The following is a 27,909-nucleotide window of genomic DNA, read 5'->3' on the forward strand; positions in this document are numbered from 1 at the left end:
TACATCACAACTTCTGTACTACTCTGTCACATATTAGGAAATGCTCTGATTTTAATGAAACAAAAGTAGAAATTAATAATCAAATCAGATAGTATCTTTTAGTCCAGAGGGATACACAGATGCTTTCAGGGATGCTGATGATGTGGCTAACATGTATGGATTCAAAATAGGCTTTAAAAATAGTGTTAACAGAGCCAAAAATGGAGGCATGGGGAGAATGATGAGTAGTTCAAGGTATGTGTGTCTGCTTCTTTTCTTCTCCCCACAGTCTTATTACTCCCTGACTTCCACAGAAGGTAAATACTAGTGTTTCCACTCTTTCAGTTACAATGCTGAAATAAACAATGCTTACATCAGTGAAATTAAAGTCACTGCTCCTAAAGAGGGTAAACATTAACTTTTCCCAGCCGTCCCAGGAGTTATTCAATCTTCTTATGCTATCATCCTAAATAAATTACCATGTAAAAATTTTTTTTGTCAGGCATGTAACCCATGGAGTACCACGGTTTGTTTCATAAATGTAGCTGGGTATTGACCTGGATTCAGAAGGTCCGGTGGCACTCAGGAGACAGGAAGCTCATTTTTTATTTTCGTTGCCACTGTATGACATGCTCCATCTAAAAATATGTATCATGATACCAAAAGGAACATGTATAAAACACAAAACTCCCAGATTATTCAGGATTTAACTGAGGTTTTAATCACTTAAGGCAAGAAATTAGATTTAAAGGTTTAGAAAATGAGATTTAATGAGGAAGTAGACATTTCAATTAATGCCAAAAGTATTCATACATGTATATACAGAGAAAGAAAATTCATATATATATATCTGTAAAAGAAAACAAAAATAATTCTGAACTGTTTTATAAATAGACAAAATCCAAGAAGATAAAAATCTGTACTTCTGTGATATGCAACATATTCAGTTGCATATATAAATGAGGAAAGAGATTTTTGCCCCTTGTTCTATTTTACATTTCATAAGAAGTAGTAAATTCTTAACTCCTTATAGGTATATTTGCGTTCTAGATTCCTGAACTGAATTCCTGGCCTAAAGAATTCAGAATATAAATAAGTAGACGCTTACAACAGTGAGAAGAATTATAAGTCAGGTCCACCAAAATCTGCCTGGAGTATGTAGATCAGAACTACCAGAAGGAAAAAACCTGGCCCCTATTACTACATAACCAAAAATCTTCCAAGCAGTGTGTTTATTCTACTGAATAAATACTATTACTACTGCTTACGGAATCAGAATAGAATGGTAATGTCTTCCCACACCAGATTTTCTTGTCCATTTCTTTGCTAGTAGGATGCGAATCTGTGAACATTTTCACTGCTCTAGATAGAACACTAACCTTTTTTAAAAAAATTACGCTTTTTCAAAATTTTTCTATGTAAGAAAGGCCAAAAACAATTAGCGTAAGGCATATATTTATCTTTTTGATGATGTAAAAGGTGTTTGGCTGTATTGTTGAAAATGAATCCCTTGGGATGCTGTAATCTTCATAACTTCTCCATTTAGAGTATCATCTTCAATTATTGTTATCAGTCCCTCGGCAATTAATGATGGGCTGAAAAAAAAAAAGTTGATATTTCAGAATCATGATGTGATAGAACATGTGAAAGGGACAAGTAAAGAAACTCAATATAAATCCATATACCCTGAAAATTAAACAATCTGGTATTTGAACAAATTTATTTTCACGAAAGCAGAGGTGGTATGAGTGAAATTCAGTTTCCTCAATCAGGACATACGATGTAAAGCGGGAACTTTACAAATCATCATTTCTTTGCTCTACCTACTGCTAAATCCCTGTGGACATCCAGCTGCCACTGGGCTTTCTATCAAAGTTTTCTCTGCCAGGGCAAAGGACAGAAGTAATCCTTACAGAGTCCTCTGCAGGTCTTTGCTGTTGTTTTACCCTCTTTCTGTAGCAGGACTAACATACAAATTAACATAAGGACCACATGCAGTTTTCTGTGGTCAAGAGGTGCAATATATTTTACATATGAAAAAGTGTGGGTGAAACAATGCGGTCATACAATTTCCTTTGTGCAGGAGTATCTGAGCAGCTAATTGTTAGAGATTGAGAAAGTGTTAAAAAAATATCACTTTATGCTCGTCTTGTTCTTACTCTCTTTCCTAGCTGTCTGCTTTTGGCCTTTGTTGGCAGTACCATAATGGGCCAGGTAACTCTTCGATCTGATCCACCATTGTCGCTACTGTGCTCTCATGAACTTAGTCCAGTTTTGTCACTTCTTGGTCTGATTTCTGCCATGGTTCATTTGGAAATTTTGTGGAAATTCAATACAAATGTTATACCCTGCATCTCACAACAAGTTCGGTTAAACAAATTTATGGAAGAACACCAAGGGCTGTTAAAAACTAACACACCATCTTTAACTTGGGAGTTTGATTTGCATTTTGCTGGGGAATAGGAATGCATAAAGGGAAGTATGACTACGTAGGAGATACACTTAAAATAGCCTTAGATATCTGCCATTTGTTCTTTGTATATAAGATAACACATTTGATAGCCTTCTATCTGAGACAACATTTCCTTTTTACTTTAATTTTGCTGAAAGTTCTATTGTGTGTGCTTGTTCTTCATTAACAAAGGCAAAAAACCTCCAGGTCTGACTTGACTTACTCCATCACGCCATAGAACTGCATCATATTTTTGATCTCATCCTTATATGAATAATATTGTCCCATATTCTCTTCTTTGTCTATTGACTGAAGAATCGGTGTGTTGACAAATCCTGGACAAATTGTGTTGAGTCTCACACCGTAGTTTTCCATATTAGCAGCTAACTAGAAAAGAGAAAAAATTAGGCGTTTGTCATCAATAGTTTAAAACAGTATTGTGTAAGTAATTTTTCAAAGAATGAGATTTACCACTAAGTACTTTTCAGCCTTGCCTAGTAAGCAAATTTTGTTACTACTGATTGTTCTGTTTCAACAACTAAGTTTGAAGCACATTTTCTCCAGTAATCGTACTAGATTGCCAGAAAAAACAAAAATCTGATTTGCTGGGAGAACAATTCCACAAGAACACAACACTCTTCTTTCCATGCAGCTGTTTTTTTCTAATATTTTTGTTATTAGTGCTCTTGGCATGTCATTAACAGTATTCTAGGGTGATGATATAACTCTCATAAGCAAAGCCAAGTAAAGAATATCTCCCAAATGTATGCTTCCAATCTTCTAAGAACTTTTTTATTAAAAGAAAAATGTCTGAAATCAAATCAAGATTTAACTCTAGGATTGTATTTACCTTCCTCAACAGAAATAGGATTTGGTCTCTGCTCCTAGAACTGTAATACTAAACCTTGCCAGCTGCTCTATCGTCCCTGCCAAGGGACGAGTCTATCACTGAGTACCTCCACAGGCAAGTCCCTGTGAACTCCGGGAACAAGGCAGGAGTTTTTTCTAGGAGCAGTTCAGGAACATGATGAAAGCAAGCAGCACAAATTGTTCTGGGAATGGTAGGGCCCGTCATTTATGATGCTACCAGTGCATGTGCGTGGCAAAGAAGTCTGATCAGCTTCCAGGCGTATGTTGTACGCTGGATAAACTTTCTTAGCGATGGCACAGAACTTATGAACTACACATGACGTATCCAAGAAAAACTATAATTCTTCAACACTGAATTCTATTTATTTGAACATTTAACAGGAAACCTTTCTGATATTATGTAAATCACATATCATTTTCATGATATGGTAGCCTGTGCTTTTGGTCTAGAGAAGAAAATAAACTCAAGTCCTGGATGTTTTTTGTCATACCTGCCCAACATTAGGCTGTAGTGCCTTTCCTGGTAAATACAGTGATTTGCTGTGTTTATTATTCTTTTTCTCCTCAGCATTCTGATGTTCCATAGAGACAGCGTTTCCATTAATTTTCTAGCAGACCCTTTATTTTTGAACTTAAATGATGATGTTTATATTGTCATGAGAAAACAAAAAAGGAAAAAAAGGTGTCAGGTTGATGCTGTGGCTAATATGTTATATGCAGCACTTATCCATACTAATCTGTTTCAGTTAATCTGAAAAAGAAGTTATCTGGGTGGAAGATGGTGGCATAATATATGAATAAACTATCCAAATTATCATTTCAGGTATTTTATTCTGGAAATTAGATTGGAAATCTTATATGAGTAGACTATATTTTAGCTTCGCCTATGAAAGTGTAATCATATTTGCCCCCTCCAAGATATCTTATCTTGCTGCTTGTTCAGTTTAACTAGAAAGTTTTGGCTAAGACTTACTGTATAACATCTGACATATGCTATCCTGAATGTGTCATTTTGCATTTTCAGCATATTAAGCATTGGTAAGAATAAAGAAAGGTAAATATTTTGTGTTCAAGTCACTTTTTGTATACTTTAGTGCCTATTTATGATAAAAAAGTCATCAACCTGGCTTACAAATAAGGAAACCAAAATGTTAAATGACTGGGATGGACTTATGAAAAATATTTTTAAAGCTTGGATAAGAATTTGACTTTTGGGCTCCTCTCACTGTCCTTAAACTACTTTGCAACATCTTTCTTCCATGCTCCCAAAACATCAAAACAGTCATAAACACACACATGCCTTACTTATTCCATCTTTGGATTCCCTTTGTGAAAGGAGGGAACCTCCACTGCTTCAAACACTTGGGTTTCTTTAAGAAAATTAGTTCCAGTGGTGTGACAACAGAGAGGGAACATGAGAAACTTAGCATGTTCCCAAGGAGCTGCTGATACTGTTTTCAAAAACACATACTTACTGCTATTGACCGTGTGAATCCAATTACACCATGCTTTGTAGCACAGTACACAGGTTGGAATGCAGCAGGCATGAGTCCTTTAAAATAAAAAGGCAGCTGAATAAAGATGTTGGGTACCTCTGCTTACGATTACCTTAAACAGACATATAGGTCTTTAACGTAAAAAGTAAGTGGTGGATTAATAGAGATGCAGCAAAATAGGTTAGTAAAAAGTTGCAAATTGTATTTTGCAATCTGAGGTAGTCTGGGAAGAGATATGAGATGGATAAAAACATGAGGAGGCAAAAGAAGAGTAACAAAAAAGTATAAACTTTAAGAGGAAAAATTGTGTGAGGTATGACTTAAAATGGAGGACAGGGTCTGGAAGAAAACACTCAAGGATTGTATTTTTGAGCCGCCTTCTATGAATCTGTAAAGTATTCAAAGCATATGAACTATGTGAAGTGTTTTGGATAAAATTTGATTGCTGACACCCTAGCTGCTGATATGTAAACTGGACACCTGCAACCATTCACAGTGGTTTCAGGGAGGAAATGTGGGAAAAGGTAAGGGAAGTAGCAAACCCCATTTTGACTACTGTCACTGATTTAATACAGTCTTTGTAATGTATCAAAATCTAAATATGAAGTCTGACTTAAATCCCTCGCTTATGTTGCTTCTGTGGAATAGTAGCAAAACTCAGCCTCAGACAAAGCTTTTACTCTAGCCCTGATGCCAGAGGTGAGGAGGAGTGTGCTGCATGGCGGGCTGAAGCGCAGTCAGCCGATACATCTGACTGTGCCATACCGTTACTGCCTACTCCTTTGACAAGGCGGTTAGTACTATAACAAATACGTACTTTTTTGCACAATGTTTTTTTCTCAAAGGGGCAGCTATAAACAAAGTAATTGAGACTTGAGGCACCATCTGAGGCATTGTAAAATTTATTTTACTTACTAATCTGGTAATATTTCATAGATGATAGGGGTTTTTTAAAGAGATTTGACTGAAATAGGGAAGCCATTTTGCAATAAGCAAATGAAAAAAGCACTAAGTGAATGCAAGACCTCAGTGTGGAAAGAGTGTAGAGATAAGTGACTAAACGCAGTGAATGGAATGATAAGTTGAAGACCTCAGATAGTGAGCAGAAAGAAATGAAAGCAGAGATGTGGATAGGAAAGCTTTTTAAAGCATTTTCTAGATTGAATTAGATCGGCTGAAAAGAGTTTCATGGTATGGTACCTCCTGCAGTGGGCCCTCTTCTGGAATGAAAAGCCAGGACAAATATTTTTAGAAGAGAACAGAAATAAGAGGTAAAAATCCTGGGTAACATCATTGCTGTCCTCTGTAAGGAGAAGCAAAATGAGAAATGACTGCTAATACTGGGAACCGTTATGGTGGGACTGGGAGAGCATAGAATCATTATTTATAGTAAAGAAAGAAGAGAGAACAGAGGTTTTGGAGGAAAATTTAGGACTTAATTCTAGTAAGACTGAGTTTCATGGCAAAAGGGTGCTCAAGAAGAGATGACAGACTGAGTCTGCCCATTATGCCAACGTTTTCCACTATACAACGGCAGCTGAACTGGACTGCATAGATGCTGTAGTTCCACCTGAAAGCTAGGGTCTCATGAGTAGCAAACCATAGCCTGTCCTAAACTTAAAGGATAAAATTTGTCTGTGTTCCCGAATGTAGTATTGTAAAACTGGATACTGATTTTGATATGTTAATGTTTGATTCTGCTGGAAGTCATCCCAATTAATCTCTCAGATGTGGTTTTTTCATTCTCCATATTTTATATCTTAAAGTGATGTAATCAAAAAGGGGTGTGACATCTCAGTGAAGATGAAGAATACACTACCCAGCTTCAAGTATGGATTTGTCAGAAAACTTATGTATGCCAGAGACTTGCATGGGCTCTTTGCTCTGGAATCAGTTCTGTATGAAGGAACAAACTTTCTAAGAAGGCATAAAGCTCTAATTACAACCCTAACAGCTTCAAGTTTTTATTTTGATTTAAATGCCACGTTGGTGATCCAGTGAGAGCAACAGTGGTGTTAGCACTGTTCAGTGGTGGGAAGAGAAGAACTTAACCTAGTGGCTGGTTGTTCTCTTAAACTTGTATTTATCTGCTTGGATTGGATTAATGTGTTCTGCTTCTGACTGAGAACTTGCTTTATGAAAAAAGGTTTTTGTGTTGTCTCCTCTGGGTTGTGATCGCAATACAGGCTTAATATTCCTCTGTTTGGTGACTCTTCATCATCATCACCATTCTTCAGATAATTAGAAATATTAGAATATTAGCACATTAGAAATATTATGATACTATTTTTTTAATAATTCCTGAGGAGTTTTACGTGTTTTAAAGAAAAAAACAGTCCCAATGAGGCTGCAGCTAACAGGCATGCAAAAGACAAAATCTACTGGGAAACACAGAGGAGGAGGAATTTTGTATTTTTTTTTTAAATAGTAAGATAAATTACTTGCTCCTTGAGAAGGAAGAGGAACAAAGTCAAGAAATTAACAAAAGAAGGCCACAGCTCACAATAATGAAGTGGAATAAGGTTCAAAGTCTTACTCCAATGTCAAAAGACAGCAGGAATAACTAGGCAGGAAGGGGGGAACAAATAACTTTTTTTTTAAAGAAAGCATTAAGCCCAGTTCTTTTCTAACTGAAATTATTATTTTTGCTAAAATGGAGAACCAAGAAGAAATCAGTGGAGTCACTTTCAGCCAGAGCGGCGCCAGTGAAGACTAGTCCTAGCATCCCGCACCCCAGGCAATGACAGTCTTGTCTCCCTTTTGTTCCTGAGTTTGGTAGCCGGAGCTGAGGTGTGGGATTTCCAGGTCTGAGCCACTCCCTGCCCTGGGGAGTGCTTGGTCTCTGGCTGTTAGTGGTGGGTCCTGGGGACTCTGCTAGCGAGTCTTTTGGGATGAACCACTGGGTGACATTGATCCTGCTCGGCCTGAGTATTTACTCAATCAGTGAGCAAAAATGAGTTCATAGCATATTGGTTAAGGCATTCATTTGTTAGAAAATCTGGATTCTATTTGCTGCTCCCATGAATATTTAATTATTTTATGCAAAGTGGAACAGCAGTGAAACAGATGAAACAGACTGGAAAAGATTATGCACAAAATAAGGGGAGGAAGGAAAGGGAGGGTGTTCAAATGGATGATGATGGGCCAGTGTACTCCTGGAAAGTGATACATGTGGTTTTCAATCTCTTTCAGCAAGAAGAGGCAACTATGCGTTGATTTTTCTGCTCTCTCTAGATGTTGCTGCATCACTGAACTCTTACATGACGGGGAACCTCCTTCTCCCCTCAAATGATCTTCATCGAGAACCAGTTGGTGAAATGCCAATGATTTCATGATGACTGAAGGTGCCCTTTGGTTTACTAAAACCAGCTCAAGCAGACCAGCAGTAATCCTGTGCACCAGTGCTAACTGTGCTTTTTTTTTCTGAGGTCCTTGCAGGCTGTCAGAGACAGCTCTTGCCCTTAGTTGTACTCTAGTCCCCTTGTTGTTACAGTGTCAAGACCACTCTACCACTCTACGTTGTGTCAGGCTTCTCACTGCAGCTGCTTATTTATTATGGTAGCTAGTTTCACTATCCACATCTTGAGAAATTAGTATTGGAGGTGGAGGATTGTATCAATAAGCTTGAATTGAATTGGTAAGCTTTGTTGAAACCAGTATTTCCTTTCAGGGTACGAAGAGCTTTGATGAATACAGAATTAAGCATTTTCCCCAGGTGCTCTTTCCCACTGAACACGATGCCCTGAGAGATTTGAACAAGTCTCTGAATAAGATTTATTAGCTTTTAGGTGACCTTTCCACTCCCTATTTTCTCCATGGGTGCACTGTTAGGCAGCTTCAGACAAATGTACTTTCTATTTAATAGTATCTTTGTTTCATTAATTCTTGGAATAGCGTACTTCATGTTTGGACGAGTGTGACACAGAGCATACAAGAACCAAAGTCTGTTTTCTAACATGGCAGTTGATTTCATGAAGGCTTTGGACTCATCAAAAAGCAACGCTTCTACACTATGGCTATGCGGTTATTAAGCTCTATTCTCAGTTATGCGTTAGACAATTATATTCACTATTAAAACATTCAAATATGCCATTAAAATAGTTACTATTCTCTCACTAATGTGATAATCACAGTATCGTGTTGCATTCTTAAAACTCTAAATTTTCATTGTTTATGAAAAAGATGTGAAAATCCTGAAACATATTTTTTGGCAAACTGATGGAACCTACTGAAAGCAAACTAAAAGTGTACTTTGCCACTTGTTGGGAAATACTGCCAAAGTAATTTGTTTTCCATTCCGTACTAGGTTTGTTTTATAAGTACACTTATCAAAGCCTATAGCAACACATAGAATACTTACAAATAAATAATGTCACAGCATTCAGTTATATTTATTTAAATGAAACATTTTCTCAAACCACATTACAGACATCTCTTTTGTCGCCCTTAGGCAAAAGTCTGGATAAACAGTATGGAGCATGCTTACAGAGCTCTTTGAAGGCCAAAGCCTCATTTGAAGAAGTGGATATGTAACTAGAGAAATGAGCTAGGGGCGTGATGGTCTTGCAGACTGATAGTAAAATTGATTCATTCTTAAGAGCAGGGAGGAGATATAAGATCACATTCCATTATGTCAATTATACTGCTGTGATCTGTGTCAAAACAAAGCAAACACAGAAATCCTAGCAAAAATTCTAAGTTGTGTCATTTCTAGGATTTTTTTTTAACAGTGGACTGAAGTCTCAGGAGAATAGTTTCTAAATTTTATTACTTTATCTCTGTGGAATCTGCTCAGCATTTTTTTTTACAAAGGGGAGGGACCAGAAGCTCTTTCATGATGCTGACCTGAAGGTCCCAGTTGTACAGCCATTTACACTGTTGCTCCACTGTATCACTGTGATAAAGTCTGGCCTTTACTCGGTGATGTTAACCATATGTGTAGCTTTGTTCTTGTAATCTATATAGGATCAGGTCCTAAAGAAGCCAGTTTGCTGCAAGGGGTGCTTTAAGTATTTCTTTTGGCTGAAACTTTCTGTAGGAGGAGGACAAACTGGCTGCTTGTGGAGCCAGAGTTCTTGAACTTGAATGTAATTAAACGACTGATATGGCTGTACAACAGAAAGGTACCCAGATACACTACACATTGAACAACTCTCAAAAAAAAATAGCATGATCTGATGCTAAATATTTTACTAGTTTTTAAGCCCTCTTGTGACTACTTATATATATATTTTTTTTAATCTGCTAGAATCCAGACAGATACAAATTCAGTTTTACAGAATACCTTCTTGAAAGTATGAAAGCTATCAAAGCATAAGCGCATGCACACACAGGAGTTCCCTTTCCCCCTTTACTTAACAAAAGTGTATAGGTACCAGCCACCAAAAGGTAAGAGACAATGCTAAATTTAACTCTGTAAATAATCTCAGGAGTTAAATTTAGTTTTGTATGTTTTTTTCTGTTGCTTGTAATTATTCTGTTAAACAGAATTAAAATTAATGTACATAGCTTCCTACAGAAGAAATTTTAGAATATTTTACTATGTAAATTGGAAATGAAGTTTATTACAATGCAAAAACCTGTAGTCATTGGCATTATCTTTTATGGGGTCAAGTTGGCAGTAAAACCTATTTCACATTAGCTCAGTTGTTTAGTGGCATTACTTCCTCTTCATATGAATGCACAAATCCCGTAAAATTAAGAAAGTTTTATAGCTTTGAGAGGCAGTGGATTAGGAATTGTGTGCCTGCTGCATGTCCTTACATATTTCTCTCCCTTTAGTATTTAGTCCTGTCTTGTGGAGATGCTAAGGGAAGGAAGATTCAATAGCAGAAAGAAAGGGGGGACGCTCTGGCTTTCATCCAGTGGAATGAACACTTTAAGCACCCACTTCATAGGAAGCATTAAAGTAGTTCCATGGGTGTTTGGAAATATAAAGCAGTCAGGCTTGATTCTGTCCCTAGTTCAAATCATTGGCAAAATTCCCATGGTGAAGAACTGGAAACTAATTAGCGGGTAAAGCAAATGTTATTGAAGTTTATGTAAGCACTAAATATAACTCTTCTTTCTGCTCAGCAAGACACAAGAATATTTGCTGTCTGCAGAGTGTATCTGATAAAATCTTAGAAAGAACTTGGACAGGGGGGATCAAAACCTCTCAAAAGTTTAATGATCAACAGAAGCTAGCTCTGAGAAAAGAAAACACTAGAAGAGAATGTTAAACAAGCCAGTGGCAGTTTGCCTTTTATATATGGAATAAACTGCAGGACTTAGACCTCGAGACTGGAAATGGGAATTAGAGTCACAAAGCACAAATACTAGTAAATAAACAAAAGATAAAAATTAGTGTATGTCAGCTTTTCTAATGTATTTTTCCTTATGACCTTGGAAGCAATTGCTAAATACAAGCTGTGTAAAAGCAAACAAAGCAAAGAACACTTTGTTTTTGACAGGTTCCCACAATCACTATGGCACAATGTTAATGTTAAAAAACTAAGTAAATAAATGTAATTTTTAATTACATAATAAAAAAGGCACTTATAAGCTCTTACCAAACCGAGAAAAGCCAAGCTGTTAGGTCTTAAAATCAAAATAATTTTGTGTTCTTTTGAAATTAGTTAGAAACTGAATCAAACTACTTTCTGCCCCTGTCCTTTCTTAAGCATTGCATGGGCATCAGCACTTCTGTGAAAATGTTTAATCTTTTACTTGTGTTGATGAACTCTTGTACTGCAGTAGCAGTTTCCTTTGGGTTAATTTGGTCCTGATACAATGTCCATTTGAACCAACGGAGAGGAATTTACTGGCATCAGGAGGCAACATGTTAGGCAGCATTGCAAGTGCTGACTTAAAGGGACTTGGAGACCTGTAATAAAGGACCCCTCACTAATGCGAAGCATGTGTGTATATTAAGTCAGATCCTCAAGACCCACGTGCATTATGTCAACAGAGTGAACTGGACTTCTTGTCACAAAAGCCAAAGTTTACAGGAGAATGTAATGATACTCAGAACGTTCACACCTATGGGGCACAAATCCCCATTCACACTTAGGAGCTCTGGCCACTGCTGTCTTACTGGCTTTTCATTGTTAAAACACGTAGGAATACCATGGAATAAAATTATTATCATTTGGTGTTCTGTACAGATACCGCAGAAAGCACTGACAATCCAGGTGCAAACCAGCCTACGTATTATTTTTCCCAGACACTGTGACAGTAGCGAGAGAGAAGAAACTCTTCAAACAAATGAGAGAGTGCAAATACTTCCCCACAATTTGTTTGAGGAAGGGTGTCAGGTGACATCATTCTCTTTTTACTTGTTTCCCCTTCAGTTGTGCTTTTTTGCTATGAGCCCAGCCACTGTAACGTGTGTACCTAGAGGAAAGGGAGAAGGATTCTGCCTCACAGCTGAGCAGCAATAACCCTGACTGACTTAGAAGCCATATGATTCTATTTTTATGCCAACAAATTGAAATACAGTTATAACATAGGTAAGTAGTGAGCAAAGAATGTGCTAGCTTAAACTCAATGAAATATAAGTGTTTATTTTATGGCTTCTCAGGCAGAGGTAGATCACATGTGAGAGGACTTAGAGGACGGCCAGAGTTGGTGTGTGGCAATCTTCATTAATAAAGTAGATACAGTCTAATCTTAAATATTCCTGCAGATGTGCACCTGGGGAGTTGAATGTAGGGCCTGCTACTACTTCCTCACTTTCTGTGAAAAAAGATTATCTTATTTTCCATGTTTAATGCCCAACAAATACTTTATAATAGAAAAAATAATCAGATTTAAAGTAACCCTGAATTCAAATTAGGTCTAGACATTAGATTTTGTTTCTTACACACAATGTGGTGTACATAAGGTTTTAATTCAGCAGTGTTATTGAATAGTGTTGAATAAGCATAATGAATTGAGGCTAGTTAGGTTTTACTCAGTGTGTGGCAGTACAGAAACCTGAAAAAACTATTTACATCATGCTCAAGAATGTTAAATATGAGACTGATAGGAAAATTACTGAATTTTTCATTGAACTGAGTTTAAAAAAGAAGAGGATAGTTGTGGTCCTTTGATATTTGGTTGCTATGATGAAAACCAGGTCAAAATGGGAATAAACAGAGAAGGGCCATAAGAAAGAAGAAAAAGTGTGAATCATTTGTGTGTGATGCATTTATTATAGAAACAACCCAGTGAGCAGAAAGCGTTTATACAGAAAATATTCTTACCTGCCAAAGATGAGATATTAATAATTACTCCTCCGTCACCTCCATTTCCTTTTCTCATGTATTCTAGGCCGAGATAGGTTCCTCTGATCACAGATGTCTGATAGAGGGGAGAAAGGGGTGATTAAATTCAAAATATGTTTCTTTTGTGCTCCTAAAAACTGAATCTTGCTGTAGTCATGGTGCTTAGAACCTGTATTGTTTTACCAGTGATCATATTTATCCTTGGAAGGTTATAAACACAGATGACATTCCACAATAATGCAATTTAATAACTTCAGAATCACAATTGCAATGCATAGAAATAATAGCAGCTTAATTATTATTCTTATTAAGATATCAATAATCAAACTAAAAAGATACAACATGAGAGAAATGATATGAATGAAATGAAATGCAGAACAAGTAACTAATTTATAGATTAAACACTGTATCTGAGGATATAAGTGGTGGATGAACTTATCAAGTTCCCAGCATTTTTACTGAGACAAACTGCTCTACTTTATAAAAGACGTACAGACTGAATCTGAAGATAACACACACTTATAACTGCATTTGGCTCCAGGCATGAGATCTGCTTTTAGAATTAAGTTATATATTATATTTCTGGTCCAAGCATATTATAAATCTGTATTCTTTTCTGACTGAAGTTACTGATGTTTTACTATTCCTCTCAAAAGAAGGTTAATCCAAACAGACAAATATAGATAAGGTAAAAAAGCATTTGAAGAGGTGTGAAACGTGGAGTTAACATAGCATTAGCTGCAGCATGTTATTTTTAAATTTTTTTTTAAGAGAGGTCTTTGAAGAAGAAAATTTTACTGAGGCCAGTATAATCTTGATTCCATAAGATCTGGTTTTGAACCCTACTGCAATCAGAACTTCTGTTGGGGTTCATCTCACCATTTACTGATTTTGTTAGATTTCTCCATGATCAGTTCACATTTGGTTTACAATTTCTACTTAAAATGAGTAAAGGTATTGAGTTACTTTTTTTTTTTCTGGATATACTATTTCAGTTGCTAAATGAGAAGCCTATTTATATTTTATTACTGTTTAGTGCTATTTATTTGACCCAAATAAATTAAGATATTCAAAAGATGAAGTGGCATTACAAATATGTTCACATATGTGCACAATTATTTCACTAAGAGTTTTGACCAGGGAGGTTCTACAGAATTTTGAATCATGGAAAAGGAAATCTCCCAAAGTAATAATATAACACAGTAAAAAAATAATCTGTAGATGACTAAACCCTAATGGATAGTGGCTAGGTGTACTAGAAAGAAAAAGCTTTTAAAATCAGAACATTAAGTATTTATCTACCATTATCTAAATTCTGAAACCAAAATTGGAATAATTTAAAGACATGTATTGCATTTCATTTTTGTTAGCTGATAGTTTTACACATAAAACTTAATGTTATAAAAAGTAAAGTAAAAGTCCAAGTTCAGTTGCCCTTCGCGCTTATTGGTTTTAACTACTGTATTAGTATTGCTTGTCCGTTGCCCAAGTAACATGAAGTTAAGCTGCCCATTGGCAGAGATAAAACAACTTGAGATGCCATTACCAAATTTGCTTTGGAATTTCAATAAAGAATCAGCTTTTTTCATTTTCTATGGTTGCAGCATTTTATGCAATATTTTCAATATACCAATTTCCTGGAATAAAGTAAAAAAAAAATCACAAATTATGAACAGTTCAAAATTCTGAAATAACATTTTAAACTTTTATTAAAGAAAAAAATTCCTATAAAAAGCTTTTTTTTTTTTTCTCCTGGGAAGTTTTGTCATAAGTAACATACTTTTAAAAATGTTTTGATTAGTATAAAAGGAATGTTATTGATTAAATGTTTTAACAGAAACTTTCCAAAGAACTGCTTTCGGTGCCTTTTAAAATACCCTGCTAAACCTGATTTCTCTTGCATGTCTGGGAAAGTTTCAGAGCTATTATAAATGTAGTCAACTGCTGTTTAATGTAGATTGTCACATGAAAATTTTAAAGAATTTATTGAATAACAAGACCGTTAATGCCCAGTAGTGTTGCTGTGAGGTGTGCTTATACTGAACATAAACTCATTGGCAGTTCAACTGAAATTAGACTTGGACTTAAGGGTGGGTGGTGTTTTTTCATCTATCCACGATAGGCTGTACACAAGACATTTTAGAAAGGAAGGGGTTAATGCTGTCTGTGGAGAGCAGGTGCAGGTCCTACCATGCCCTGGAGCAGTGGCTCAGCCTGCTGAACAGAAAAAGAGAATTCCACTTAGGACGATTAGAGGAAATAAATCAGCTGGAGAAGGAAGTAGCTTGGGGCACTTTGAAGATTTTTCTATTCCTCCAGCCCTCTCATTCAAAGAGATAATAGAGCTAGATGAGTCTTTGGCCAAACCACAATTATAAGACAAGGAAAAAGTGGGTAGCTTGACTCTTCTGTCAAAATCGCTATACTGCTTTTCTTTTCTCTTTAGACTCCACTAATTTACATTTCTTCAAGTGGCTGGGGAAGCCTTCTCTTTTACGTAGGTGTTGTGAGAGGTCGTCTTCAGAATTAACACAGAGTTTCATTCGGATATTGCCCCTACACCTGCTGCTACCCTTGCAAAAAACTTCTCATTGAGTGTGGCTGAGCTCAGGTGACATGGCTATTTCTGATGGTTGGGCTGGTAACATAAAGTATTATTCTGGAGATAAACTCTGAACAAAATAGACAGGGTGAGAAGAACCTGGCTGTCTGCACACTCAGCAGATGGCACTTCAGATGAAAGGTGTGTGATAGATCTCCCATTCTCTTGCCAGAATTCCTCTCTCTCCAGGAGAGAAAGCCCTCTCAATAGTTCTCCAAGGAAGAACAGCAGGGGCTGAATTTACTGTGGTAAGGAAGTCATAGAATATGTGCTTAGAAGTCTTCGTGCCACTTTCCAGTCGAGCCTGAGCCTGTCAATCCAGCTGAGTTGAAGAAGTGAAGCTGGTTCTGGTGTCTGGGTGCCAAACACTCAGATGGGAAAGCGATTTTTCAAAGAAAGATAGTCTTTGGACTATTGTTTTCCAAAGAACAATAGCATACTGGTTTTTTGTTTTTGTTATGAAATCCATCTTTGCAAATGCGTAAATTGCAGCTTCAGGCCCCCTCTAGTATGAAGTGCGACTTGAGATTCCTATTTGTTGATGTCAGAATGTACTTCAGATGAATTCTAGAAGAAAGCTTATCAGCTGTTACTTCACTGTCCTGTGAAATACACAAGAGGAAGTAAGCCAGGCAAAGAATGATGGGTTTTGTGCAGCCCAATTTCAGGATAAGATGAACAATATCTGTAATTTGTCTTTCAAGAAACTGAAAGAAACTAAACGTGTCTTCAGATTGTGTAGTTCTCTGTGTATACTTTTAAGAATTATAATTTAATCTATGCTCTTAACCAACAATGATTCACAGTTTGTCTATTGCAAATAGAAATTCTGGGAAAGTTAACATTTAAAATTACCCAATTAAAAAAAATTATCTGACTTGTTTTACGACAGAAATATGCTGCAAGACATAGCTTTGTGCAAGAAAGCATGTTGCATTTTAGAGTTGGATTTTTTACAATTCCTTTGTTTGCAACTGCATTTAGCTGCATGGATGTTGTCCATAAACACGTCAAGAACAAAGAGTAGTGAAGTAGCCAAATCTGCAATTAAATGCAGGTAAAGCAAGTACTGGGACAGCTGACTCACCTATATTTTTGCTCCTGGCTACTGAAAACTAATATCATTAAAATTAGAAAATAATCTAAGCGGTTGTCCTCCTAGCTGTTGAAAAAATATCTTAGTGACATTGCTGTTTGTTTTCTTGCCCAAATATGGTGTTTTACTATAGCACATAATGAAGATGGACCATCAAGGTACGCTGCAGGTCTGAGAGTACTCCCAAGAGAGGCAATTTTGCTCTTCAACTGCTAGTAGAAATTAAAATTCTTTCCAATGAAGTTGTAATAGTGAGTGTGGGAATATCTCCTAGTATTATCTTCCATAAATTACAGATTTAAATTAGAGGAGATCAGCCATTCTGAAGCACCATACAGAAATAAACCCAAAACTTAGTATCTGACAGCATGGTAAACTTTGCAAAATAATTGTGCAAAAGGTCAAAACATTTGCAGTTGCTTTTTTAACAAATCATTAAATGGCAATTTGTGTATCAGTATCAAAATCAGAAACAAAACTTACAAAATCTGTGATTCTTGACATTTCTATGTATCCCACAGCTGTATGGTTTTAATTGTGTTCTTGTGTAAGAAATCATATATTGAAACTCTGATTCTAATACGACTCCAAGTCTTCAGTGGAGACCTAATTCATTTTTTTCTGGCGTCAGGAATCAGTGTTAGCCAGTGTTGTACAATGTTCTTGTATTCCAATATTAGATCTGTAAGTCAATTTGCATACTCTGTGTTTCATTTTAGCTTAATCTACAAAAAAAAAAAAAGTGTTCTTCAGTGGTGGTGCCCAAAACATCATCCTTTGTGTGTGATGATTGCTTTGAAAGTAATTTAATACACAGTGGGTTTTTTTTTTTTCTAGTGTTTCAAGGCAGCTGTTTCAACTGACATAGTTTCTTCTACCTATTTAATAAGGTTTCCCTTGCCATCTCTTGTCTGCTACTTCTGCTGTCTCCTTATGCACGCTAATGTTTTATGCCGAGAAACTATATCTGTGTTCCTTCAGTGCTGAAGATGACTACACTGTTGTTATCAAGGTGATAAGGCAATACGCATTCCTTTGAGAGAACAAAGTGGTAATCAGTAATCAGTCCTAATATTATTTGTAGGTTTCTGAGCTAACCTCATTCAGTGCTAAGGATACTGATCAAAAAACAAATGAAAGAGCCATTGGCTTGTGGTTTCAGAAAACAGGTTAGCACAGAGATGGAATTTGACCCAAGATCATTTGACTTTCATACTGTGATGTTGTAAATTGATGGCTATCTGTAAGGAAACATTTTGAAGTACTTTATGAACTGCGTAAGATGAACTTCAAAAGTCTGAAACTAAGTGCTGCTAGTGATAGCTGTGGAAAATTTTAGCATTTTGCTGTTGGACAGGGAGGTGGGACTGATTTTGTCTTAAATGTAGATTTTCTAGGAAGCAGGTTGTAGCAAGCATGCAAGTCCCTTGGCATTCCTATGTATAGGTTAGTTTACTTGTCATGTGAAGTGAAATTGCAGGCTCTTGAGTTTGAAAATCCAACTCAAACTGTGGAAAACAAGAAGCTGAGGGAGGGAGAGGCAGAAAGGAGAAAGGAATGTGCAATGGGATTTGATCATCTGCTAGAAATCAGTAGCTTCTGTAAAATGTGGGAGTGAAATACTATGTTTTAGTTTTTTTTACTGTGCAGGTGTCTTTCCTTTTCTTCCTCCCACACATTCCTGAAGAACATAGGAAGAGTACTGCAGTTTGAGTAGCTGGGCTTAAGTAGTTCTTAGTGCAGAGAAATCTGCTTTTCTTTCTACTTCAACATTGGTGACTGTAAACATACATTAAAACTGTAAGCTAAGAAGTTCATTGTCTTACTGTGCAATTAAGGTAAATCTGTGTTCTTCCTGGCGCAATATGAACAACAAAAATAATCTTACAGGCTGCTTTATGCACTTAGAGAATTGACCCTCATGCCACTGATTGCAAGGTAAATGGTACTTCTCACTTTTTGGTGGCCGCATCTCTCCCTAGGCTTAGTCCTCTGTCTGACATCGAGTTATGCTGAAGAATAAGCAACTAAGCCATTGAACAACAGAGTTAGTGTATTTTTGGCTATCTTAGAATGCAAGCTTGGTAAATTAGTTACCTATGCCATTTTGTCTTCTACAGATAGCACTGTTTGGTTTGTTTTGTTTCTGTGTTGGTAGCATTAAGAAACAGTGCTTGCCTCTGTCTGTACTGTGGGACCTGCTGGTAGTTTCCACCTGCTGAATCCAGCTATATGTCCTAGTCACATTATTTTGGGAAGGAAGTTCAGCCCTTGTCATTTCTCCTGGTACACTGGGAAAGGAGAGCAAGGTGTATGGACCAGAAGAAGGTTGTAGCTACTCCCAAGGGATGACTTCTCCTGCTTGGACAGCACAACAGCCTTGTCATGGTCATGAAGTTTTTGTCCCCAAAATAAATAAAACTAATCACTTCTGAAGTTTGCCTAGATACCCTTCTGGTTTCTGCCAAGACATTAACTTGCCTTTTGAGGAATCTGTCCTTACTGATGAGCAAATGAATTCATTTTGCAAGGTTTTCTAGTTGCTGGAACATTTATTTCACTGTGAGCTATATTGAATGGAGCCACACGTGTATATACAGTGTTGCATTCTCTTCTCTGTAGTACCAATCTAAGTATTTTGCAGGGACAAACACTGCATTAGGTAGACCTCATTTTAGAAAAGGATTTTTCTAAATTCACAGAAACTTGTTACCTTTGTCATTTATGGAAGTAAATTACGCAAACCCATGAAAAATGTAAAAACTTGGAATTCTTAGGTACTGCCACATTTTGCCTAGTAATGAAGGATGAGACTGTCACACACCTGAACAAATTTTACATGTGTATTTGAATTCTACTTCTCTCAGGAAAATGCTTAAACAATGAGATCCCGTATGACTGGGATTTTTTGGCATGCCCAAGTTATGGACTGCAATTTAAAGTTTTGCCAGAATAATGTGTTATAATGTGCAACATCATCCCATTAACAGGAGAAAATTGTGATTTTGCAGTCAATTTCTTTCATGAGTCTATTTAATTTCATCTGGGGAATCGGTTTAAATATACCTACAAAATAATTAACTTTTTGGAGTAAGAAAACAGTAAGATCACAAAAACGTTTTATAAAGTACTTCTGTACTTTTCATTCAGGTAATATGTAAAATGTAGGCACGTATGATACCAGTTCTGCTACATGTAACTGTATACTGCAACCTATGTCAGTTTTCAGAAACCTCTGATACAATCTTAAAAAAGCAACCTCCAAGTAAATTTTGGGATTATTTTGTATAAACTGTGCTAAGTGTACTTGTAAAGAGAAAAGATACTGTAATTATAGCAGACACTGTAATTGCAGTGGTTCCAGAAAGCCTATATCATCAACACAAGAGAAAATTAGGGAAGCTTCTTAAATGACCAAATTATGTTTAACTCATATATATGTTCAAGGCTCATAAAGATTTGGGCACTTCTCTTTCTTTAGGGACTTGAACAGCAAAGAGTCAGGTTATAAAATTTCTGGATTCCTTAGGCATAGGTTCTTATGAAGCTAGATGCAGGAAACACTGTTCTTGTCATGCTGGACATGGCGGGGGCTGTGTGTGTGTGTGTGTGTGTGTGTGATGGGCTGTTGAAACTACACTGCCGATATCAATTTAAAAGGGAATTCCAGTATGTTTGCCAAGATCTTTTTTTATATACCATAATAACAAGAGTGGTTGAAGCTGCCATTGATCAAACTGACGTTGATCGTCAATGCAGTCAGCCTTGGAGTTCTGAGGTGAGGAATGGATGGCGTTGCTGGAATACTTAACTAAAAAAGTTAATAGAAATACTAATAAAGTAATAAACAAGTGGATGTTGTTCAGCACAAAATAGAGCAAAACAGTGGAAAGCACTGCAACAGAAATATCTTTTAGCAATTGATATTCTTTTTACTCCCATCTTTATCAAGTTGCCTTTTCTCGCTCTCAGGAAACTAATGGATATAGGTAGGAATAGTGTTTTATTCCCTCTTTTTCTTTCTAAATTAAGTCCCACTCTTTGAACTTGCTTCTTCATTTCTGTTCCTCATGCTTTCTCAAGCAGTGCTATCAGGGAACTTCCTTGCACTCTTTTAAAAACGTTCCTGAAGACCAACCGGTTCTGTGAACTGTTTTAGTCATAAAGAACACACCCCATATATGTTTGTTCTGATTTATCTTGCTCTGTACTGCTCTACTTTTGTACTTTGCACTTGAAACTGGGGCAGGGAATATTTGTTGTATCAATACATAAATGATAGAAGACTGGCAAGTAGAGGGTTTTTTTCCCTTTTTTAAAGTAGAAAATGTGTACATAATGTGTATCAAAATGTGTGGCCATAGAAGTTATTCCTGTTCTTAGGCATAACACAAAGGATACTTAAAATTTTCTACATTGGGGAAATAGAGACATTTTAAAATCATGTATTATTTTGTACATATTTTTCTCCTTTCTCTACAAGAAGCAAAAGACATTTTATGGAACCAACCAATATAACATATTACATACAGCAGCTGTTATTCTTCTATTGTTATAGTTAAAAAGCAAAAAGTACAAAATGTTATATCTTGGTTTATGCAAATAACAGTAACTATATAGAAATACCCTATGGAAATAAGCTAGTAAATCAACTCAAGGTTAAACAGGCAAAGAATATTCAAATTACAAGATATTTGGATCTTAGAGTTACTATGATTTAACCCATATGGCTGTACTTCTACTCTGCTTAATTGTTTTAGATGTTCTTATGTATTGATGAAATTTTTCAACTTTCAACCATGAATTAAGTCATTAGGCCATTTAGGGTGAACTTACCTATACCATAATGTATAAAATATATAATATTCCCCTTTTTTAAGTTAGGACATTTACCTGGATATTAAATATCTTCAACATTTGCTGATCACAAATGCCTTCATTTTTTTTGTGCTAAATTTAAAGGTGAATCACAGACAAATGTGTTTCTCACATGGACTTCAATTTTTCTGGTGAAGGCTAACTATCTGTACTTGCAAATTTGACAAGTGGATGGCTGCCTGCAGTAACTTACATCCTGTGTTAAACCAGGCACAAAAATCAAGAGAAATAAGTAATCTAGAACGTAGATAAAGTCTTCTTTCAAATTCAAGGGATCTATATTAATAGATATTGGTGTTGCATATCAGTGAGGATGTCACACTCCTGTTACTTCACAATATGACATTTTCTGTTGTTTGTTAGAATATTTTAGAAATTAAAAAGAGGAAGAAATACGTGTAGTTAAATCTCAAAAATGTAAAGAAAAAGCAAAGGAAATAAAACAAATGTATTTGTCTTGTTGCAGAAATTTTAATCTCTGGTCTCAGTTTAGTCCCTTCCAAGAATAGGCAAATTTGACCTTGGCTAGATATAAAAGATCAAGAAAAAGTATTATTAAATCTAACTTCTTGTTTTTCCAAATAAAGATTTTCCCATTAATTTTTCTGTAACTTCTCTCATACACAGCTTGTGTTACTTGCTGGGGGTTTTTGTTAGTTTGTTTTCATGGAAGAATTAGGATTCAAAGAGTCATGTACCCTTGTCCTTAAAATTTTCGAGAAAACCAAAATTTTAATTTTCTTATCCTCAGCTTTCTTGTTGCATTGACAAATTCCAAATGACCAATGGGAGAAAACTCTACATGGTACTCTTCCAAGCTTCCTTTTGCTATTTTCTTTGCAAATGCAGGTTATAACACTTTGTAAGTATGGTCATAGGTGTGACTTACTGAATCACCATCAAATTAGAACTTCACAGGTGGTAGAATAAGAGCTGGTCAGAATTTTATTAACCTGGAAAGTTAGGAGCTTAGATCTCCTAGCAGTGTAGTCTAAAGAATTTTCAATGGAGAAACATATATTGTGGTCTCACCTGAAGAGATACCACATAATATCAAAGAACTGGTAATAAAACTGACCTGTTTGAAAATAAATTTTACAGGCACGTTGAATGTACTGGGTTTTAGCAAGTAAGTGGTGTGCTTCTGTCAGTGACAATGGTGAAAGGGCCTATATTAAAATCTCAAATTGTATGCATGCTTCATTGGTGAAGAAAATGTGGAGCTCTTGGTTGAACAAGTTTTCTTGCAATACCAACAAATGGCAACTTGTTTTGTAATGCAGGCCATCTGAGTCTCACAAGAAACTAAACTGTTCTAAAACATTCTTATAAACAGACTGGCCTCCTGTAGGTGCAGCTCTACTGCTTTGGGCACCCAGCTGTTACACCTGCCTGGGGTTTCATTGGGTTTTACAGGAAGAGAATGTTGTCTGGTGTTAGCCTGAGTACCTCCACACAGTGCTGTACGTCTTGGACAGACAACTTAAAGGACCTACCACACACATTTACTGGCTACTACATACGCAGTTACAAGGTTATTGTTTCAATAGCTGTGCTTATCAATCCAAGAAGTCATGTTCCGTCATATGGCACAATCTGTACAAGCCAAGGGCTGTTAAGTGTATTCCAGCATCAAATACTGAAGTACGAACATGCAAAAGGAAATAATGCTTACCAAGTTAATTTGTATAGTGCTTTCCCAGTCCTTCTCATTGTTCACTCCAGCATTATTAACCACAATATCCAGCCTTCCAAAATGCTCAATTACTTTTTTGAAGGCACCTATAGTAAGATCCAAGGGTGAAATGTCTTAGCACTTGTGGAAAGTAAGATATAAAAATGCAATGCATGCATACGAATTAATATTTTATTAGTCTACCAAAAGGTCTTCACTTTTTTCTTAGCCACTAATGAGCAACATGCAATTAAAATTTTTATCTAACCATTCAGCAATATTAAACATATTCAGGAAAACTGAAAGGAATATGTTACCATAGTAGCCATTCAGTTTCATAATGCCTGACAAAATGATCTAATGAAAGTTCTTAGCATCGATACATTTTGTTTTAGATAGGATGTATGGCACCCTAATTATATAAATTAAGCATTTACAGCTTGATTTGTATCAGTTTGATATAGCTAGTGAATTCAAGATTTGGCACTATCTATTTTAAAGCAAAAATAGACGCTTCATGTGTTCAGAACAATTTTCTTTGTTGTGAATTTAACATAAGAATGCAATTCTTATTCAGTGATATAACTAATGTGAATGTTTTAACTACAAATAATTCATCATAGTTCTTGTCTATCCGTTTAGGAATCAATTTTTATACATCCCACTTGTCAGGTAACCTTAACAATGTGATTCTCAAATTCGAATCTTCTTCCTTCTGTTGTTGAAAATAATGGCCTATCTCCCAAAGAATTTCAAAATAAAGTACTGGGAAACTTCCACAAAGACATTGTGTTCTCCCAGATGACAACGTTCGAACTAAGATAAAACACGTGTATGGAAAAACGTGATGTCATAGTAATGAATGAACTCATCTAGGCTGGCTCTTCTTTGACAGGATAGTTGGATGAGATGACCGCCAGATGTTCATTCCAGACTAAAATTTTCCATGACTGTAGACATTATCTGACATGTATATAGGTGTTTGTTTTCCCTCCAAATATTGTTCCCCGTCACTAAATATTTATTATTATGTAAACCAAGACACCGCTCCCCCAATATTGTTTTAAAAACCATCATTTGGTGACTGAATACAAATCTGGAGTATTTCAGGTGTGCTGAAATTAAGCTTGACAGGCCTTAATGAAAGCACTTCACTAAAAGGTGATCCCACGACCATCTTAGTTCTCTGATCATTAGTCTTTGGCTATTAGTGTCAGTCAGGAGCATAGCAGCAGCTTTGAGACATCTACCTTTTTTGCAGCAGTTGCTGGGGTTTACAGAGTTTTTTTCTTGCACCAGGTGGTCGATACTGTTACAGGTCTTTCTTTGCCTGAATGCTGCAGGTCCATCACAGTCATCATCTTGTCATCAGAACAAGAGCTGGGCAGCTGATGGGAAAGGTTTTATTTGTCCAACTGCCTTTATTGTACAGATTTTTTGAATATTCTATTCCATACTAGAATATTTTAAAATTGCTAAAGCCTCTATGTTTGGCTGTCTGCCTTTTTGGCTTCTGTTATGTTTGTTGCTAACTCATTCTCTGGCTTCCCAACTTAACTCTTCAGTCACTTCTTACCTTTCCAAGCCTGCACCAGCAAGGGCAAATGAAAACCTTTGGCTTTATTAAGAGCAGAAATGATTATTCAACTTGGTTTCAGTGAGTAAAATAAATACAGTTTGGGTCTTCAATTAGCTTCCAAATTTTGGAAACTGTCTCCCTGATTCCCTCTTAAGGCTTCTCTAAATAGCATGTCTCATCTTAATAGAATTTTTTGCCTTCAAAAAACCACCATGAATAATAGTACTTTTGCCAATTATTTTTTTGTTAAATTCACAGTCTTGACTAATTGTAATTTTCTAGTTACATAGTGAGACAAGAGCCAAATGTTTTTCAGCTGTTTGCATATCTAGTGTTGAAATAAAGAATTATTACCAAATTTGGAATATTTCTGGTAAAAGTTTACCTGCCTACAGTAATCCCATCTATTACCTATCCACAAAAGAAGAATCTTATTATAAATTCTTAATAAAGTTATCACCCATACACCGGTGTAAACTGACTTGTTCATCCCTTTTCAAACATAGAATAATTCTGTGTTTAGATTGCACACTAGTTAGTGCTTATGGAATCATAAAAATTAAAAGCAGATGCTCATATGAAATATTGAATGAAGAAAAATGAAATATGAAGAGGAGGATCCATTTTAAAGGAGAGGTAAGAAAAACAGCGGAAAATAAGCACAAACACCAGTTATATGTGAGCTTCCTAAATATTCATGGAAAGCAAAAATAAATGTATGGTGATTTTTCAAAAGTGGAACAAGATATAACATTTTTGTGGAAGACTGTATGGAAGAGCCACCAGAGAAAAAAGCAGAGGCAAGACTTGAATGTAGATGAAGTAGGTGATTTCCTACACTTAAGCATTATGTACCTACAGATACCGATTCTAGTACTGTGACTTGTTTCATACTGGAAAGGCTAAAGTTGAAAGAAGAGGAATTTCATTCAGGGACATGACTTTTAACACAAAAAGCTAGTACAGCACTTGACGTATCCACTAAGAGCTTTAAACACCAGGAGTGAAATTAATCTAAGTTTAATACGCGGTGTCTTGCAATTACAAGTGAAAAAATAGGAAAATATAGAGGTAAAAAAACCCCCAACCAACAAAACCACTAAAAAATACCCCAGAAACCCCAAAGGATTCTAAGATGTGATTGCAAATTTATGCAAAGAAACCTGCAGCAGGAATAACGCAGTGTCAGAGAAGCAGGAGCAGCAGCCGCCCGTTCTTGCTCTCACTCCTTGTGAGGGCCCATTCCAATCCTATTCTGATTGCTCTTTTGCTACTGACTTGGTTCTAAAAGCTCTCTTGCTGACCTGTGCTGCCCACTGCAGCTCCCAGTGCATGCCCTGGCTCCTGCACTAGCCTGGCACTGAGGAGAGAAGGGACCATTGGAGAGAAAGCACACTGGGCTAATACTCCTGCTGCAGCACATGCTATTCCTACCCCTAGGATGCTTTTTCTTTCTCCTAGGTTACTCGTCCCACAGGGACAAACAGTCAATCATCAACCTAGCTGATAAAAGCTTTGTTTGCTGATTAGAGCAGATCTCAAATTCAAAGTCCAGCATCTGTCTTACAGACAGACAACACAAAGCTTTGGAGTTAGGCATAGTCACGCTAGCTCGGAGCAGTGAGCAATATTGCTGAATTCTGGACTAGCGGCAACGTTTTGTGGAAGAGGAATGGACATGCTCGATCGCCGCTGTTGAGGAAGCAGCCAGTGAAGTGTAGTGAATAAAAGCAGAACGAAGAACGTTCGCATCTAGCCTGACACCAATGAATCTGGGGAAAGGGCACTGACACGAGTGATGTCAAAATCTGAGTCTGAGTCACTACCTATGAATGCATCTCTTTAATAATGAAACTTTGACAGAGCGATGTGCCTGTTATGAAATATTTTGAGGGATACACCAACACTATGCGATACTCTAAGAACTCAGGACGGAACATGATTTATTCACTAAGTGAAAACACAGATGGAAATCATACAGGAGGGAAGCTCCTTGCCATTCCCTGTGCCTGCGAAACGCGGGTGCGAGTCGTTCTCAGCCTGACACGGTGACCACGCGGTGTGCCATCTTTTGCCAGCTCTGCCTTCGGCTGCAGCCGCTGGCGCTGGCAGGGAGCGTGCCCTGGGGAAGCAGCACCACAGCCCAGAGCGGAGCCCATTAACCCTGTGACCGCAGTTGGACTGGGTGAGCTTAGAGGTCTTTTCCAACCTGTGATTCCACGACAGAATGCAGCTTGGAGTCTGTACTGAAGCCTCATAAAAAGCAAGTCCAGGTATATTACTCATAAAATGACAATTATCTTCTGCTGAGGCTCTCGTGCGGGAGTGCCCCGCGCTCGGTGGGGACCATTCCTTTGGCTTTGCCCTGCGGTGTGCCAAGCAGCACGGCGAAATACACGCATGCCGGCGGTAACTTCTCGCTACAAATCCTCGTCGAGCCGCCGTCGGGAGCGGCCGGGAGCAGGCTGTGCTGCCCCAGCCTTCGCGCCCAGCCGCGTCGGCCCCGCCGCCTCCCCGCCCTCCTACCTGCCAGCTGCTCCGGGTCCGTCACGTCGCACTGGACGAACACCGTCCTCTGCGCCTCGAACTGCTCGTCCAGGGCCGCCTTGCTCTCCTGCCCGGCCTCCGAGTTGCGGTCCAGCAGGGCTACCTGAGCGCGGAGGGACGGAGGGAGAGGCTGAGCGGCGGGCGGGCGGGCGGGCGGACGGACGAACGACACCCTCCCCCCCGCCCCCCCCCCCCCCACGGGCATCGGCCGTGAGGAGCGGCTCGAGGCGAGGTGAGGGGGCGCGCGCCGGGGCCTACCTTGGCGCCCTTGCCCAGCAGCGCCTGGACGAAGGCCCGGCCGATGCCCTGAGCCCCGCCGGTCACCAGAGCCACCTTGCCATTGACGTGCATGGCTGCCGCCGGCCCCGCACCCGCCGAGCCCCAGCGACCTAGCGCCGTGTCACCTGCCCGCTTCCCTCCCTCCTGCGCTCCCTCCCTCCCTCCTGCTCGCCCGCCCTCCCTCTTCCCCTCCTCCTCCTCCTCCTCCTC

The 27,909-nt window shown here is 37.7% G+C and overlaps 1 protein-coding gene across 6 annotated transcripts; it reads right to left on the minus strand.

Annotated features, from left to right (window-relative positions):
- Positions 1 to 723: 723 nt before the first annotated feature.
- HPGD (15-hydroxyprostaglandin dehydrogenase) lies at positions 724 to 27,838 on the minus strand. Of its 6 annotated transcripts, none has more exons than XM_075421739.1 (7): positions 27,679 to 27,838; positions 27,400 to 27,523; positions 23,295 to 23,401; positions 13,023 to 13,119; positions 4,777 to 4,853; positions 2,655 to 2,818; positions 724 to 1,574 (listed from the first exon to the last, which is right to left on the minus strand). In XM_075421739.1, exons 1-7 carry the CDS (start codon positions 27,769 to 27,771, stop codon positions 1,436 to 1,438), a joined length of 801 nt encoding a protein of 266 aa, XP_075277854.1. In that variant the 5' UTR covers positions 27,772 to 27,838; the 3' UTR covers positions 724 to 1,435. The 6 variants fall into 6 exon arrangements, with proteins under 6 accessions (XP_075277854.1, XP_075277857.1, XP_075277859.1 ...); XM_075421740.1 differs by lacking the exon at positions 724 to 1,574 and adding an exon at positions 3,793 to 3,932 and having other exon boundaries at positions 2,735 to 2,818; XM_075421742.1 differs by lacking the exons at positions 27,400 to 27,523; positions 27,679 to 27,838 and adding an exon at positions 24,545 to 24,661.
- Between the last annotated feature and the right edge of the window lie 71 nt (positions 27,839 to 27,909).

The sequence above is a fragment of the Opisthocomus hoazin genome, chromosome 5, assembly GCF_030867145.1.
Source record: "Opisthocomus hoazin isolate bOpiHoa1 chromosome 5, bOpiHoa1.hap1, whole genome shotgun sequence".
In the NCBI taxonomy this organism is placed as follows: Eukaryota; Metazoa; Chordata; class Aves; order Opisthocomiformes; family Opisthocomidae; genus Opisthocomus; species Opisthocomus hoazin.

Excerpts from the sequence above, each read along its gene's own strand:
- HPGD (XM_075421739.1), bottom strand. The coding sequence starts at position 27,771 with ATGCACGTCAATGGCAAGGTGGCTCTGGTGACCGGCGGGGCTCAGGGC. Across the intron at positions 13,120-23,294 it reads GCACTATACAAATTAACTTG|ACATCTGTGATCAGAGGAAC; the intron begins GTAAGCATTATT and ends CCCCTCTATCAG. Across the intron at positions 1,575-2,654 it reads CAGTTCTATGGCGTGATGGA|CCCATCATTAATTGCCGAGG; the intron begins GTAAGTCAAGTC and ends TTTTTTTTTCAG.